General features: G+C 34.9%; 1 protein-coding gene across 1 annotated transcript in view; it reads left to right on the forward strand.

Annotated features, from left to right (window-relative positions):
• The window catches only part of LOC150088402 (protein phosphatase 1 regulatory subunit 36-like), a 189,208-nt gene that overhangs the window by 159,469 nt on the left and 10,894 nt on the right, over window positions 1-18,845 (forward strand). Inside the window, exons 9-10 of the mRNA XM_090370147.1 lie at window positions 4,991-5,033; window positions 18,760-18,822. Coding sequence (XP_090226273.1) covers window positions 4,991-5,033; window positions 18,760-18,822 — 106 coding nt within the window. The remainder of the gene's footprint in view (window positions 1-4,990; window positions 5,034-18,759; window positions 18,823-18,845) is intronic.

The raw sequence follows: 18,845 nt of genomic DNA on the forward strand, positions 1-18,845 counted from the left end.
TGAGGTCAGGTTGGGGCTTTCAACTATGTTACCTGGGGTGTCTGATCATTCATGGACTAAGAGAATTGAACATATTTAATTGAATTTTAACAAAGTTTTATGTATTTTAAATCATTTTCAAATCATGTTTAAATAAATCACTTTAGGAGAGTTGTATATAGAAGTCACTCTATGAAAAGATTGGGGTAACTCTTTTGTAATTTTTAAATGGAAGACTACTATACAAATTGGAGCAGTATGGTATTAAGGGTAAGTTGCTACAATGGATAAAAAGGTGGTTGAGTGGTTGAAGACAGAGTGATAATCAATGGACACTACTCTTCAAGTTGGTTTGTATATTTATCAATGATATTGATGAAGGCATATCAAGATTACTGTCTAAGTTTGCAGATGATACGAAGGTTGGTAGGATTGTTAATGATAGTATGCAACCCCAACAGGATCTAGAAATATTGGTCAAGTGGGCTGAGAGGTGGCAACTGAAGTTTAACATTGACAAATGCAAAGTACATATGGGTAGCAGTAACCCCAGCATAACATACCAACTCTGCAGATACACTCAGGGTAGTGGAGAATGAAAAAGACCTGGGGAAATTGTGCAGACAGATATTAAGTTTTCTGAGCAGTGCAGACAGGCTTCCAGAGCATCTCATGGGGTCTTGTCAATGATATACAGGAACTTTGCTAGCAGGGATAAGGAGGTCATTATCTCTTTGTATAAGGCAATGGTCAAGCTAAACCTTGAGTACTGCTTACAGGTCTGGAGGCCTCATTTTAGGAAGGATGTAGAGCTGCTGGAATGAGTACAGAGAAGGGCAGTGAGAGTGGTGAGGGGAACAAAGGGGTGCTTTTACCAGGTTCTGAAAAATTCAGCTTACGTTCTGCAAATTGCAGCATCTGGAGACTAGGCACCTGCAAGATGAACTGATTGAGGTGTACAAAGCTTTGAATGGTTGCTCAATCCTGATGGAATTCTTCCTCTTGCTGAGATTATGCACTTGAGGAGGCATAAATTCAAATTGAGGAAAGACAATTGTAGAATAGATGTGTGGAAATTTGCCTTTAGCTAGGGGGGGTTGTTGATTGCTGAAACAAACTTCCACAATAAGTGGAAGTTTGTGGAAGTTGATAGCCTAAATAAAATGCTTTAAAAGATTGCTTTCACGCATCATATGCCTCTACTAATGCTAAAAAATAAAATATCTTAGTACAATATCATGGCAACTTGTGGCAGAGGCCTCCCCAATATGAGATCAGTAGCGGATTTAGTTTGCTCAATGCTTTGTAAGAAAAACAGCTGTTGGTCACCACTTACAATAATTATTTTTGGCATCTCATTGGTGGGTGAGTAGGTACTCAGGTGTTGCAATAAGTGACAACCCAGTTATGAAGTATAACCTCACAATATAAGAGATGTGCTACAGTATAGATTGAAAGATTTTAAGGGCAAAGGCCTCAATTTATGGAAAAGTCACTCAACATAACATGTTAGTGCTTTAGCATAATTTTTGTATGTAAGTGAATCACTGAAATGGTAAAAAAAGGCATTGTTTTATCATATCTCATTGTGGATACCACCACCAGACATGTGGTGGTGTCCACAATAAAAAAATAATAAAAAATGAAGCTAATGCACTGATCTGTTATGTTCAAGAATTTTCTTTAAGTTGAGGTCTTTGCCCTTAAAATCTTTAAATTCCTCACTTTCATCAGCACGGTAGCTGGCCACTGCTACTATGCTGATGATGATTTATTTCAAATTGACTCAGTGATGACTTGAGTCACCTTCTGTAATGACTCAACTGAGTTGACCTGCCAAATAACTCATTTTGCCCATTACTAATAATGTAAACCTCCAAATAAAAAATAGTAATTAAATTTAAATATGATGTGAAGGGATATAGTCATGGACACTGTAAGGGATATAGTCATGAAGTGAAGTGAAGTCATGATGTGAAGGGATAGATATCCCTTCACATCATATTTAAATTTAATTACTATTTTTTATTTGGAGGTTTACATTATTAGTAATGGGCAAAATCCCTAATTTATTAAAGCATTAAAACAATACAAATTCTTACTTTCAAAATACAAGTACTTTCTCCCACCGATCACGAGACTTTGGCTCAGCTGTACACATAAATCAGTCATACTTGACTTAATTAAAATATTGCATGTATTTGAAAATTTGATGAACAAAAAATTTATTCCCACATGCACCACTTTGCAAAATATCCTGCCGGTGCCCCTGGATATAGTGGACATGGTGTTGAGGGTCAATTGGCACCAGTGATTGCCCACAACTCTGCTTTCAGTTCTCTTATGTTGATTTTCTGTAAATGCTGTAAAGTGTGAGTGATGTGTTGTTAATGTCATGTAATGTAATGTAGAGGTCTGTTGTTCTTCCTGCCTCTTTGTCTAGAGGCCTGCAGAGCACCACAGACCCAGGCCTGGCACTAGTTGTGCAAGTGAGACACTTGCCACAGGTGCCATCTAAAATAGGTGCCGTGCAGAAATGGCTTGTGCCGTTTCTGCACAGACCTCTAGTTTCTATCCATGGCACGTGGAGTCAGGCCAGAGAAGTCTGGAATCATTAATCTGGCTAGGCCGTCCCTGGGGTCACCTGAGCTTCCCAAGGAGGACCCACACAAAAAAAAAAAAAAAATAGTTGGCTTCATCAAAACTGATTGATGTAGCTGTAGCAATGGCGCAATTGAGCACAAAGCTGCCCGCTTTACAACACTGGTTGCCACATATGTAAAAGGTAAGTTGTATTGCACACAATTATGGATAACCTCTGGTAAGGAGAAAAAAAAATTCCACCATTCATTATTGTTTCTGGTACCAGAGTGGGCATTTGAGGATTGAAAGGACAGATACCATTAAAAATAAGGCACTAGCTATAGTTAGATGAGTAACAGAGTAGTTTGAGTACTCAAGCAAAAAAGAGAGAATGGATGGTCAAAATGAACCTCTCACTCAAGTACTAACTGAATAATAAAATTTACTTCTCTTTACCATAGTTTATATGCATATTTCACTTGTGTATAAAGCTTTCTTCTCGCATGATCTTGTAGAACACGTACTTATAATTGGCATTAAAAAATAATAAAAAATGCAACTTTCAGTATTTCAAATCACTTGGGAAAGAAATATGAGACATTGCCACACAACTCTAGTTGTGTGGCAATGTCTCCATCTTTTTTACTTAATTTGCCCCTTTCTCCATTACACCATTGCAATATAGCTGATACTATAGTGTTTCTGTCTTTTTGAAAAAAACATTGCTTTTTCCCTATCTTTTTCATTTTGCAAAAAATAGTAAAACTATTTTAAAATTGGAATTTTTAAAAATTATGTGAATTTCTTATATTTGTTAATGAGTTTAGTTGTGATAAACACCTGAAAATAGCTCTCCCCTGTGGCATAACTGTTTAATTAGCCATAAAAAAAAAAAAAAAAAGAAAGGAAAGAGCAAACTTCATTCTGCAGGATTTTCATTTCCAACACAATGCATACATTATGTCCAGGGATGATACTTTATCCCAATTTGTAAAACAATAAGGATTAATAAAGGAGCTTAGTTTATTAAAAACTAATATCAGTAAATATTTATCTTCAAATACTTTAAAAATTACAGGTTTTTGACTCTAATTCTTGTTCTCTTGTTGCCAGTAATGTCTAGATATACTAGCCAAAACACTACTCTCCCCATCAATAAATTAGTACACGTAAATCAGTACTAGTCAATCCTTGCTAATCAATCACAATTATAAAAGACCAATGAGCGATTAGTACAGAGACAATACATTATGAAACATTTGGTAAACACGTGGCAAATTTTACTTAGGCTAATGTTTATACCTGAGGTAAGAAAAAGCATTAGTGCAGTTCTATCAGTGTTATTCCATTGAGCTATTTGTATGCTAATATGATCCAATGGAGTTACTGTTTCAAATATTTAATACACTCATAGCAGAAGCTGTATGACTTTGAATAAATTTGGTAAATTTCAGACTGAGTTTGGTGGCCAACTGACTTATTATCATGAATTCCTAAGATTAATAAAGTGTGTTTTATTTTGGCAGTAAAAAGCCTGCTAACCAGCTCCAGACAGAATTCATAGACATCAAGTTGCTCAACTCGGTTTTCAGAAGCATTAAATATTATTTGACTTTAACTTAAATATAATCATATCTGGAGAACCAAATTGAAATAACTCAATTTTGGAAAAAAAAACAAGAAAAGTTTCCAGTACTTCTCAATATCATTGAAGATAAAGAAAAAGGACATTTTGCAGTATAATCTCTGTAATTTCAATGTAAGAATATACCAGTCACTATTATGAAAGAAGAAAATTTGATTTACTTGATTATTTTGATACTTGATAAAATTGATTTAATTGATTGATTAAGTGGTTCTTAGTTGAGGAACTAAAAAAAATTGAACACAAAAGCATGGAGTAACAAATTATTCCAAGTCATTCTGGGCATTTTAATAATTTCTCATAGTAATACTGAGTGTCAGAGAACATTCAGTCCAGGTTAAAAAAAAAAACAAAAAAAACCTGAATTCGGATCTTTGTGGTGAAGCTCTAGAAATTCTCTTCACATCAAGTCAACATTTTTCCTTGAAACAATCCATATCATTCGATGTCTAACAAACAATGCAAACAGAAATCCACAGACAGAAAAATCCTAAGTAAAGTAATGTTTGGAAGTGTACTGTACTGTACTGGTAAACAGTCCTAGGGCTGTATTTTAATATAAAATGTATGTTTTCAGTGAAATTTTACTTGCAGGTGGACTTCAAAAAAAAGCTCCTGCTTTTTTGAAAAAAATCTCCCATTCTTCCTCCTCTCTACAATTAGCTGATTTCCAAAAGCTGATTTCCAGCTTTTAAAAAAAAAAATCGAAAGTTGGCTGATAATGTTATTGATAATGTTAAATTGCATGATAATACTTTTATTTTATATATATGTTTTTTTCAGTTGCTAATCCAAATGAGAAATTTATGACAGGCACAAAATTCCAGTAAGTAGCAATAATAGGAGCTTTTCTTTCTTTTTAGAGTTAAAATAATATTCTTATTTGATATGCATTAAATCATAGTACACTTTATATCATATTATGGTTAGAACATCTACTACAGCTAAGTTGGCCTGATATACATCACTGCAGAAACAATACAATAATAAATGAGCTCTGGAATAAGAAAGGTGGCCACATAGCAAGAAAATTAAAAAATTGTTTATATGACTATATTTTACATACATTTACATATTTTTTTATTTGTCTTAATGGCGTTTTGTTATGTTAATTGCAGTGGTGTTGATTTCTATTATTTTTCATTTTAGCTACAGTATAGATTAAATAGGCTTTTAAGAGTTACTGAGATACTAATCACTATTTATAAATGTTGATTATATGAGAAAATTCATTCAGAACAGTCAACTTAATGAATGAGTTGTTGAGACAGACCCCCATTCATAATTTATACTATGTCAAATGTAATAAAATGTGATATTCAAGCTAGAATAAAATTTCTGAAAAATTCAGAAAAAAGCAAAACAGGTCCTAAACTTCAGTGATCCAGGTGTGAGAATTAATGTTGTGGAAAAGCAGTAGAGAGGAAGTCTCTTTGATTGAGGGAGCATTCCCCACCCCCGGTGGAATTTCTGACCTTTTTCAGGCCAGGAGGCCTAGATGCTTTGCTCATGCTGTATCCCTTCCCTCTAGAACCCTGTAATTTTATGGTAGTTCACTGGATACTCTAGAACAGGAGTCGGTAACCTTTCTTTCTTAACCATTTTTGATCTAATTTTAAAAAAAGAGAGAATCCATAGAGCCTCAGCTCAAGCTGAGAGGAGGGGGAGTGGTGGGGGAGTTTTTTAAGAAATGGAAAAGAGTGGGAATGTGTTTTATTAAAAAAATATTTATTTTGAAATATTATTTATTAATACTGAAAAAATGTAAAAAACATCCAATTAGGTACGAATTAATGTGACTTTTGCTGCTCAACTTCTTTAGCAAGTCTCTCAACATCAGGCGAGTGCCGTAATTTTCATCTGTAAACATGCTGAGAGACTCGCATTGTTCAGACAGTTTCTTGATTTATTTTTAATATAGTTCATGTTTGAAAATATTTGCCCGCAGAAATTCGTTGAACCAAAAACTGAGAGAAGTCCAAATGCAAGTATTGTCAAATTTATATATGTGTCTGGGAAGCTACTCCATGCATCGAACACAATTTGGTCTTGCTTTTCAATTTATCTATCGCTGTCCATTTGTGTAGAATTGCAAGGGCAGCTTTTTACCTCTCAAAATCCTTAATTTCAGTTTTAAGGCCCACCCACATGAATTGTGCTTCATGTGGGTGGGCTAAAAGTTAGAGAGCCACGGTTACATGCTCAAAGAGCTACATGTGGCTTGCTAGCTGCTGGTTGCCAACCCCTGCTCTAGAAAATGAAATTTCTTAGTAGATTTCATGTAAATTTCTTTGAAAGGAAGAGGAAACTGAAGTAAGCACAGGAACAACAGAAAAAAAGATGATTTGGCATTGTATGACTCCTAATAATGACATAATCACTTGGTGCCTCCATAGCCAGGTGGGCAGGAGCAGTAGTGCGTAGCACACGCTTCTTGATTAGGCGCCTCCGTAGCCAGGTGGGCAGGAGCAGCAGTGTGTAGCACACGCTTCTTGATTAGACCGGGGTTCGAGCCCATGACCACCAAATATGGAGGATGCGGAAAGGTCAAGGAATGACCACCGCATATCCCACGAGCAATATGGCCTTAGTTGCTAATGCTCCTAAAAACCAAGTAACTAACTAACTAACTAGCTTCTTGATTAGACCGGGGTTCGATCCCGTGACCACCAAAAACAGAGGATGCGGAAAGGTCAGGGAATGACTACCGCATATTCCGGGAGCAATATGGCCTTAGTTGCTAATGCTCCTAAAAACCAAATAACAAACATAATCACTTGAGAAGTGTGATGAAATACACTTCCACAAATTATAATTGCTACCTATTATAGTTGCTAATTTCAGAGTAAAATAATGTGGTAATAAAAATAATAATTTCATCACTTCCACACTTTTGCTCCTCTTTGTTCTCCTCCTCCACCTGTAAAATATGACACCAAGATATTGCCCTACTCTACTTCTGCTACTGCATCACCTCCTGCTATTCATTTAGAGGTATATGTTTTATTCCCATCTGTGACTGGAGGAGTTCTTTAGGCCAGTTGAGGCTGTAGTTAGCTGATCTCAAGTAGTGGGTATAGAGTTCTCTTCCCCCCCCCCCTTAAGTTATTGTAGGTTTTCCACTTGTACAACATGCAAATCAGCCTGTATATTGAATAGACAAAAACCATGTAGCCCATATTAGGATTAGTTATGGGTTAAGTGGGAAATGACCATGAATGGAAGTGGATTCTTCCATGCCCATAGCTATGGAGATCACATCAATCGGATGTAAGACAATTTATTGTACAACAGTTCAGTATATGCTACAATTAGTGTGCAACATTTCAGTGTGTACTACAATTTAGTGTACAAGACAGTTTGGGCTATGACATGACAGCTGTTCATTCTGAGACAATTTCGTGCATGGCATTTCACGCACGAAACTGTCTTGTGGTGTATGGAATGGAATGTTTTAAATTTTTGAGGCATGGAATGCCATGCACCAAATTGTCACTGTGTGTGTGATAATTTGGTATATGACAACTTGAAGGGCAGTTGTTGTCTATGACAACTTGGTGAAGGACAGTTGTTGGCTATGACAACTTGGTGAAGGACAGTTGTTGGCTATGACAACTTGGTGAAGGACAGTTGTTGGTTATGACAACTTGGTGAAGGGCAGTTGTTGGCTACAACATCTTGGTGAAAGGCAGTTGGTGGCTACAACAATTTAATGAATACAGACCAGAAATTAAGAAATTCAATAGCAGCAATTAATCTACTCTTGAATTCAATGAGAAAAATACAATTAGTAATAAGTGTTTGGCAGAAATCACCATAGAACAGACCACATGGACATGGAAGAATGGAATCAGTCAGAGTTCATACTTGAAATCTTTGTGGAAGAAGTTTGACATGATAGAAACCATGCTTCTCCAAAAAAAAGGAACTGAGAAAACAAATTGACAAAAGACATGAGGTCCAAAGAAACTGGATGAAAAGACTTCAAACCTGATTAATGAAATGATTAATCAGATTTGGGAGTCTTTAACACATTGGAACCATAACGGTTTCTGCAAGAGTTTTGATATCTTTTATCTTTTAATTTTGAAAATGAAATGCATAAGGCATAATCCTTGTGGGTTTTGATAATTAACTATATAGTATCGGTGCAAATACACCATAGTTAACCCATAAACTTGAGCTACGTATGTAGCATAGTGGGCATCGTTTTAATTGTATCTCATATTGTGGTTGCCTTCACAATGAGATAGCTGCTATTTCATTATTTCAAATAAATGTTTATGGGTTAACTATGGTGTATTTACACTGATACTATATAGTTAATTATCAAAACCCATAAGGATTATGCCATGTGCATTTCGTTTTCAAAATACATTACTACCACACCCTTTTGGCATCTCTCATATTGTGGATATAACTTCGCAACTGTGATGGCTTGTTGTATTACCAGGGTACCTGCCCGCCCCCTGACGATGAAGCCCAGTAGCTTTGAGACGATCGTCTGGGTGGTGGTACCGCTGAAAATAAATAACAGTAGTCTTCTCCACTAGAGAAGCGTTATTTATTTGAAGTAATGCAATAGCAGCTATCTTGTTGTGAAGGCAACCGCAATATGAGATACAATTAAAATGATGCCCACTACGCTACATACGTAGCTCAAGTTTATGGGTTAACTATGGTGTATTTACACCGATACTATATAGTTAATTTATCTTTTAGTGTAATGTGGCCCAGTATGCTTTTGGATGACACCACATTTCCATTAGCTCTATCATGTCAGCATTAGTTGTCCTAACCAGGAGTTCAAATTCACTTTGAATTTTGGGAGGATTAGATATTTTTGTTGATGTTTGTTATATTAGTTTGAAATAGTCATGATTCATTGACTGGATAAAATAGAGGGGTGGGGAAGGAATGTATGATTTAATGAAAATTTTGGAAATTGCTTGCAATAAGAATATGATAATCTCCTTGACATAACATGGCCTAGACTGCTTCTCTCATACCCACTACTTGCACTCCTTCCACTCACTGGTAATAATTATACATATACACTATATATACTAGCTGCACTGGCTAGTGTATAATGCATATAGACACATAGCTGCATCTGAGTATATAAGCATGTAAATGTAAATAAATCTGCTCTGTTAACGGGTAAACTGATCATTCATTTTGGCATCCTGCTCTTGCTATATTTTCTTAATATGCCCATTACTGAAAAGGTATTCCATAATTCTAATGTATTTGTCCTCCATGGCCATTTTCCCTAGTTGACAGAAGCCTTTGTTTCTTTACTCATTAAGTTTCTACTTTTTAAGTATCTACTTCTTTCATGTATTCATTTGATGTATATTTTAACAATCCTTTATGAAATTACTGATAATTCACTTCCCTTGTTGAGACTTTGTTGATATTCCTTTTGTTTTCAGACACAGATAATATATATAAGTAAATTTGATTTATTTGTATCTTGGATCTTTCAAGTATTAAAGCTGCTTTAAGGTATCAAAAATGTTTTGATACCATTCAGTTCTGCTTTTAAATACCCACCTTTTGATTTATCTGCTTTAGATTTATACTATTTTCATTTACTATTGTGCATATTCATTACTACTGAAATTTTATGCAGTACTTGTTAATTTTTGGATTCTTCAATTCCATGAATCTCTCTAACTCTTTATTTATGTTACAGAATATTTTATTTTCTACAGTCTCTTTAGGATTTGATGCTTAATTACCCCACCATTGGTTCTACAGTAATCTAATTATATGTAGTATACGGAGTTATTTCCTATTCTTTCATTACTGGATTTAAACTATATTTACTTATCAAAAACCTCCCATGGATTCTTATTACACCCTTTCACCTTTGGAAGCACATCTGAAACTATCTTTCGATTTATGCTACTCTATCAACAATAGACTTATTTATTTTTACAGAGTGATTACTGATATTACTTCAGTTTTGTTTCACTACAGGATATAACTCAAGTCTTAATCTGACCTCTCCATCTCAGCTTTTTATGCTTACATATATAATTACTCATTTCCTGGATATTATAATTTTTTATATGTAAGCTATACCTCCCTAATTGGTATAATTTCGATTTATATACAACATCCTTTTTTGCTAAGTATATAGTAGCCACGTCACTTGATCTACTTTCTATTCATTTTATTATGGCTATATTCAATACTTTTTACTTGGCCTTTTATTCAAAACACATTTCTGCATTATAGATATAATCTCTCCTTTCTAACGCTACTCTTATGTATCTCTACGCTCTTACTTTTTTCAAAATTAGACTATAGAGGTCACTATTTTCATATCTATTTCCACTTATTCACAGCTCTCTATCAAGTTTGACCCCAGGGGCTTGGCAAACCCAGGGTCCTCAGCTGGGTATCATCATTCTTCTCTTTCTTGGTGATTCCTTTCTACTTCTCTCTCTCTCTCAGGGTAACTCGGGGAATTTTTTTTTTTTTTTTTGGATGGTGCAGCATAAGCCTCGGGCTTCCTTGCACCATAGGGCTAATAATAATAATAAGTCCATCATGCTGCTATAAATTGCTTTATCTAGTAGCTAAGTCACTTATGTAGCTTTGCTTTAGATACATCCAGCCTCTCTATGAAATATGTGTGCTTTATTTTCCTGCCATCTTCCTTTTGCTACGTACTACTTGAAAACTCCAAGTATCGTTCCCTTTCTCATTATACTTTTGGTTTCGTTTCTAGGCCTGATTTGACATACATATTTTTTGCCTGTTTTTTTCCCTTGCAGTACAAGCATTTGGTATTCATCTCCTATTTATACTAACTCTTGCAAAGCCAGAGCACTAACTAAAAGGTTGGGCTTTACAACCCCAGCAAGCTCAGTAAGTTTTAATTATCTTTTCTATACTTTTTACCTTTCCACTTTCTTATTCTAGCTTTCTTCCTGTTCATAGAGCTATTAGTGCAATATGAAGGTGATACAAACGTTCCAAATATCCTCATTCTATTGCTGTTTTTGTCTTTATTTAATTATGCCTTTATCCCTATCACATCCTCAATTTAATACATCTCTCTATACCATGTGCTTGTTACTATTTATTTTAAATTCCAACCATAAATTATTTTAATTCTTATCTTCACAAAATTCCGACAATAAATTATTTTTTTCTCGAATTTACTCAAAATTCTACATATTTCAAAATACCTCTTTCCCACTCTGAAAACACTTAATTATATGTATATATTTTTTAGCCTTATCCCTATTTTTACCTTAATTTTCATATCATTGACACTGCCTTGTCCATATTGTAAAAGAATGTGCTAACCTTTTTCTTTTTGCTTTTTGGCTTTATTTCACATTTCTTCTACTGTTATGGACAAGTATAGAAATGCAGTTCCTGATACATGGTTGGGTGTAGTCCCCTGATGAATTACCTAACCATGTATCAATATTTACTTCTGCTGACATCAGACTTTGCATTTTTGTCTTCCCTCTATTTGACCTATAACTAAATTTACCCACCCATATCTGATGACAGCTCCACCACTTTTTATTTTATTTGATTTTATTTTATTTTGTTTAATCATTTGTATTAATAATTCTACTTTACAGTTCCTTCACCTCCAAATTGGCTTTGCAAATTCGGCCCATAAGTAGTAGTTTCTCTTACATCATCTTACTATCTGCATGTTTCTCTTTGCGTTAACTTAATTAAAGAAAAAGTAATAAGTTAACTTAATTAAAGAAATGAAAGACATTATTTCAAAGATGCTTTAATAAAGGTATTAAAATAAAATCCTTCATAACAAAACTGTAACTTTTAGCTTACAGAACAAATAATTTAATATAAAATGATAAACCTCTCTTAAATTATAACTATGTTTGTTTGTTTGTTTGTTTTTTTGTTTTGGTTTTTTTTAGGAGCATTAGCAACTAAGGCCATATTGCTCCAGGAATATGTGGTGGTCATTCCCTAACCTTTCCGCATCCTCCGTATTTGGTGGTGACGGGCTCGAACCCCGGTCTAATCAAGAAGCATGTGCTACGCACTGTTGCTCCTTCCCACCTGGCTATGGAGGCACCTAATTATAACTATAAAACATCAATGAGCCTTCTCTTGTTGCTGCACCATTGATGACAGATACTTTACATCAGGCTTATACTTTGTAACTTTTAGAGCTATGCATGCAGCACTAGTTTCATCCATGAGTCTACTCCTATGACTAGACTTAAAGTTTACTGCTGAGAACAACAACTCACAAGAATATGTTGTGAGAAAATTGTTAGTAATGCTGTTGCTAGATTTTTTAAACAGACAAATGTTTCAGGAATGGAATTCCAAACTTTTTAATACCTCATTTTCTGCAGTTTTTTTTGCTAATCCTGTTACTAATTGTTCCCTTTCAATATTTTCTAAAACAGCTCTGAGATCGATAAATTTTTGCCTCCTAATTGAGCTGCTCTGAAAATCAATAAATTGCATATCTCAGAATCATCCAGGTTGATCCACTAAAACATTTTCAGGTTCAGTTCAGCTAGTTTTACACTGTCTGCAAACTTAATGAATTTTGCAGTTTCTTCCAATTCTCTGAACCTGGCAAATCTTGAAGAAAACTGTTCAATAGTTGACTCAATGTTCAGACAGCATTTGAAGGGGCTGATGGTCTGTTTCAAGATCAGTGATGTATCTTTTTAGGTTTGGGAAATATTTAAAATTGCCATTGCACATTGTGTTTAAAAACTTGTTTAAAAAATGCCTTTATGTTATCAAACATAACATCAAGGGTCTTACCAGAGCCCTGTAATTTGGCATTCAAGTCATTTAAATGCGAGCCAAAATCTGTAAAGAACATCAGAGTATAGGCTGGTTCAGAAACAAATCACTGCATGAATACAGCTATTTACTAAATGATGTAACGTCATTACATGCCTGGAAGAGAGAAGGTGCACAGGTCACGACTCAAGGTTTCTGGATTGAAAGAGAAAAAAAATTTCAAACCATTTCGAGGTTTGAACTTTTTTTCGATGCTCCAAATTCTGCGTGCCTCTTTGGGCATCCGTGCCATATCTTTGCCACCCCTGGTCTAGATGCATCTCTGAATGGTCCAGGTTACGTGTCCTTCCTTGCAGACCATCTGCATCCCTTCATGGTCATCATGCACCCACAGGGTAATGGACTCTTCCAGCAGGACAATGCACCTCCCCACAGAGCCGTGGTAACTAGAACATGGTTCGAAGAGCATTCCGCAGATTTTACCACCATGGAATGGCCTTCCCATTCACCAGACATGAACCCTGTGGAGCATCTTTGGGATTCTGTGGAAAGGTCCGTTTGAGCTTTTGATCCTCCACCCAGGAATGCAATGGAATTATCGACAGCAGTGCAGCAAGCATGGATGGAAATACCTGTGAAATGCTTTCATGAACTAGTGGACTCAATGCCTCGCCTTGTGACGGCCCTTATCCAAACAAAAGGTGGGCCTACGCTTTACTAGGTAGGTATCCCATGATTTCTGTCCACTCAGTTTACTACACTATACAGTGTAGTACTTAGTACTACACTAGCTTCTACTTGACCTGGATGCCTCCTAGAGAGTTACCAATAGGCTCAGTCCAGTGGACTACCTAGCAGCTGATTTGCAAAAACTGTTTTAGAGCTGTACCCTCCAGATCTAAGGATTATTGTATCTTGCTCTGATGCTTGTCATAACCTCAAAAGAATATCACTCATAGTGCATGAAGGGAAGAGATGAAAGATTGCTGAACTTTGCTCTGGAGACTAAACATATATTTCACCACTTCAGGTCTCCAATAAGCAAATTAGTGGTTTTGCCTGGTGACATAGAGGGTTAGCCATTCCTTTGTGTGATGTGGATGCCACACCTCAGTCTCTGTTTACATTGGTTCATGCCTGAGTGGTCATCTCCAGTATATTATGGGAATGTTTCTAACCTTGCACATGGGGGGTATACCAGGAGTTTCAAACAGGCCTACCATCATGAAGGTGAAAGCAGATAATTTGGTTTTCACAGAATGGTCAGAATTTTCCGAAATTCAGTCCATTTGACTCACAAATGGAACCTGAATATCGGTTTCAGTTCCATGAGCATTTTATACTTCCAAGTAATGGCTTATCTTTCATAGCTGTTAGAATGGAGTTCTTCCAGCTATAAAAGATAAGGTACAGTAACATAGACAATGTTATCAAGTGCTGGGGTTTTTTTAGCCAAGCTAAAGGCCACAGGAATAGTCACCTTAAGTTTTTTTAAATTGCTTTGCAAAATAACTTGGCTATATCATGGAATCATGATTATTCAACTGTGTTTACAATTTATATTATTTCTTTAAAGAACAATGATTTTTCTTGGGTGTTCTTAAATAAAGGGTGGTTCAAAATAAAGGGTAGTTCATTTAAGAATACTCTAGAAAACAGTTGTCTTAAATTATTAATTGAAACTGGTTTTGTGTAATATTCATGCCAAGACAGTGGTGTCTTGCATATGAGGATTAAATTTAATGCATGATATAATATTGAAGTAATTAATATTGGATGGGGTGAAAAGTCAATAAACATTAAATTTTCTTAATTCTTTATGCTTTATTAAACACTTGGGCACTTTTTAACTTTTAATTTGACTGTAATGACAATATGTTATAATATGTTATTTCAACCTTTATAAGTGAACTTTGTGGCCCATGCTACACAAGTATTCAAAATGCCACTTATAACACATGGTGTTTTATATGCTGGGGTGTAACCAGCATGTCTCTATACAACAGTCTAGATGAGCATTGAAGCTCATCTTTACATTAATTTCAGCATGGACAGGTAGAATTTTGCATATGACATTCTGTCCACACATGCTGATACATTTTTGAGACTAGACGAGTGGGCAACACATTTCTCAATTGATTAATAGAATATTGCTGTATCAACTAGTTATAACATTTGATATTGAAAAATGTATTTAGTAACCTAAAATTTTTGATATTTGCTTTTCTGTACCCTATTTTATATTTCATCTAAATATTTTATGCAATAAAATAAAAATATGTGAAACTGTATAGATTCACTATTTTCTAAATTGACTATGTAGTTAGAGCTTCAAAATTATAAAATAGCTAATGTTATTTGATCTTATTGAAATTATGTATGATTGGGAGGACTGCTTTGCTCCTTCATGAGTTTTTGCAGCCAACAGGATTTAAAATATCTAATTTAATGAAATATTTTATCACAGTAGCCAGATCCCAAACTGAAAGTGCTGATTATATATACAGTAAACCCCCACTATTCGCGGTTTCGCGTATTCGCGATCGCTGATTTAATATAAAATGAAACCTAAAAAAATGTGAATTTTAAAGCGCTGTGAACATTTTCCGCCATAAAAAAACATGGACGTGGCTAAAATTATCTTTCCCAGTCAAAACAACGCTCAGTGGGTGGGGGGGGGTGACAAAATCGCGAGCGTGGATGTTTCTCGCTAATCCTTGTTCAGTATGTGTTATGCGCTTGTCATGGAAGGTTTCTTCGTTTGCTTTTAATTTATATGCTTATAAATTGAATAAATTTATAAATTGATATGCGTACAAAAGTGATAAATCTACCGTTTTGCAGTGTAAAACAGACTTTTTCGAGTGTTAATGGGAGAAATTGACTTTATTGTGGACAAGTTCTTTCTAACCTGTACAAAAAATATGGCTACGAATAACAAGGGAAATGTGAAAAGATCAAAGAAGGTGATGACATTAGTGAATAAAATTGAGTTATTAGATAAAATTTCTAATGGTGAAAATGTCTCCTCACTGGCAAAACATTATAAAATCAATGAGTCAATGGTACGATCAATCAAAAAATCAGAAGAAAAAAATTCGCCGTAGTGTCCGTGAAAACGCGCTAATTCCTTAAAAATTTTGTTCTGTAACTCGTGATGTTAAATTAGAAAAAAATGGAAAGGGCTTTAAATCTGTGGATAGAAGACCGAACTCAAAATAAAATTCTGTTAAGTTCACTCATCATTCATGAAAAGACAAAACTCCTTTATCAACACTTTAGCGAAACTGGTGATAGCACGGGCAGGATAAGTTTTTTTGCTAGCAAAGGCGCTGGTTTGAAATTTCTAATAAATATTACATTTAATATTAAATTGTTTCTTATTTTCATTTCGATGCCATATGCTTGCATTTCACTATGTACTGTCTATGTACATAGTCATATTATGAAGGTACATCTAATACAGACATAGACAAAATTTTAGACTAGTTTTTCTTATATATTTCATACTTTGGAACGGAACCCCTTTATTACTATGGAAGCCATAACTCAGTATTCGCATTTTCAGTATTCGCAACATTTCTCAGGAACGTAACCCCCGCAAATAGCGGGGGTTTACTGTATATATATATATATATATATAAAATTTGACAGATGTGCCAAAACATGCAAAGCAGCAGTAAAGGATGCAAAAGTATACATAAGTATGTAAAAATAGGTGTCTGATAAAGTTTGCATAGGTGGAGGTGAAAAGAACACAAAGTAAACTCCTGGCCATGTCGCCGTGATGAGTATTGTCTCTGGTACATGTTCTGTACTTATCAGCAATAATAAAGAATTTATTTATATAAACATAAATAGTTTTTATTATTATCAGCCATATGGTGCAAGGAAGCCTGAGGCTTATGCTGCACCAGCCAAAAAAAAATTTGAGTACCATGAGAGAGAGAGAGAGAGAGAGAGAGAGAAGAAGAATGATGATATCCAACTCAGAACCCTGGGTGTGCCAAGCTCATACTCACCAGATGTGAGCCCCTGGGGTTTACTTCAGCTAACATCAGATTTTGCATTTTTGCTATCCTTTTTTCAACCTATAGCTAAATTTGCCCACCCACGTCTGATGACAGCTCCACCACTTTTTATTTTATTTGATTTTACTTTATTTTGTTTAATCATTTGGAATTAATCATTTTACTTTACAATTCCCCCACCTCTAATTGGCTTTGCAATTCAGCCCATAATTGTCTTAGTTCATCATAACTTTTAGGATATTAACATTCTTTTGCCGTTTACAAACCTACAATACTTATTTTTTCTACTTTCCTTACTTTGTGTACTTTTCACCTCCATCTATGCAAACTTTTTATCATACTTATCTATTCTTACATATACTTATATATATATTTGTTAAACGTGCAGTATGGTTTTATTATAAAATTACTGTCACTTATTTGGAGAGGTCTCGGCTCAAATCACATCATATATTCTATAGGCCTCTTCAGTTGAGGCTGTTTTTCACCGATTTCAGCCAGGTGGAGTGGTTTTTTTTTTTTTTTTTTTTTTTTCATGAGTTGTTTCAGGTTCTCCATACAGCACCAACATTTAGATTAGCCAGTGAACACACACACTTGCTTATACAGACATAGTACATAAGGCAAAATATACCTTAAGTTGCTGATACACCTAAAAACCAGGCGCCTCTGTAGCCAGGTGGGCAGGAGCAGCAGTGCGTAGCACACGCTTCTTGATTAGACTGGGGTTAGAGCCCATGACCACTGAATACGGAGGATGCAGAAGGGTCAGGGAATGACCACCGCATATCCCTGGAGCAATATGGCCTTAGTTGCTAATGTTCCTAAAAACCAAATAACAAACAAACCTAAAAACCAAAACAACAACAACACAAGCTTTGCACTTCTTTTGAACAGCTGGTTAATCTGTCATTTATTTAAAAGATGGGATGCTGCTATGATAACCTCTTACAGAACTCAACAATCTTTTTTTTAAATAAATGATAGGAAAAGCAGACAAAAAACCATTTGATGCTGCCATTTGTTTTAAAGTAGCGTACTTGTTGCAAAGGCAAAGTTTCTTCTGCTTTGAGCAGTGTATAAAAGTAGGTGGTTTAAATCCTGCTAGCACAGAGAAAATGAATTATGTTTACAGAAACAGTAAACAAATAATGGCATGTTTTCACAATTTTCTCACTCAGAAATATCAAGAACTCAAAGCTATGTATGGATATATTTACATGTGGTAATAAGTAAATAATTTTTGGGATACTATTTTGTTCATTTTTTTTTTTTTTTTTTTTTTACCTTTGTTCATTGAATTTTATAATGAGTGAAGGGTACTTAGAATTCTACTAAGCATTAGATGGGCTTAAAAATGATAATTTCTTTTTAGTGATTTTATTTTTAAACCAGCTCAAATGTTCTGAATGAAATCCATTTTGAGACTGACAGAAATATCCTTGTACTTTAGATGTTGCATTACACACTGAATTTCAGACACCCTAGTCTGGTTTCATGCGATATTCATACAGAATGTTTGTACATTTTTTTTGTAACACTTGTGTAGCATTAAAAATTTGTAATGGTACACGAGCTTTCAAATTGCTACATTTTTGTAGCAATATGTAATGCTACGCAAAAATTGTGTTACTACAAATAGAGTACATATCTCAAAAATATTCTTGTTAAATTATGAAATATATATCTTTTTGCTGTGTCATATTTGGGAATACATGTTGACTATTTTTTTTCATTACCTTTCAGAAAAAATTCGCCACTTTTATCATTTTCTATGAATCCACCTGATGATCAGTCCTTTATTGACAGGTAAGAATTTGTTTAGGAATTAT

The sequence above is a fragment of the Mastigoproctus giganteus genome, chromosome 3, assembly GCF_048544385.1.
Source record: "Mastigoproctus giganteus isolate SK-2022 chromosome 3, ASM4854438v1, whole genome shotgun sequence".
Lineage (NCBI taxonomy): Eukaryota > Metazoa > Arthropoda > Arachnida > Uropygi > Thelyphonidae > Mastigoproctus > Mastigoproctus giganteus.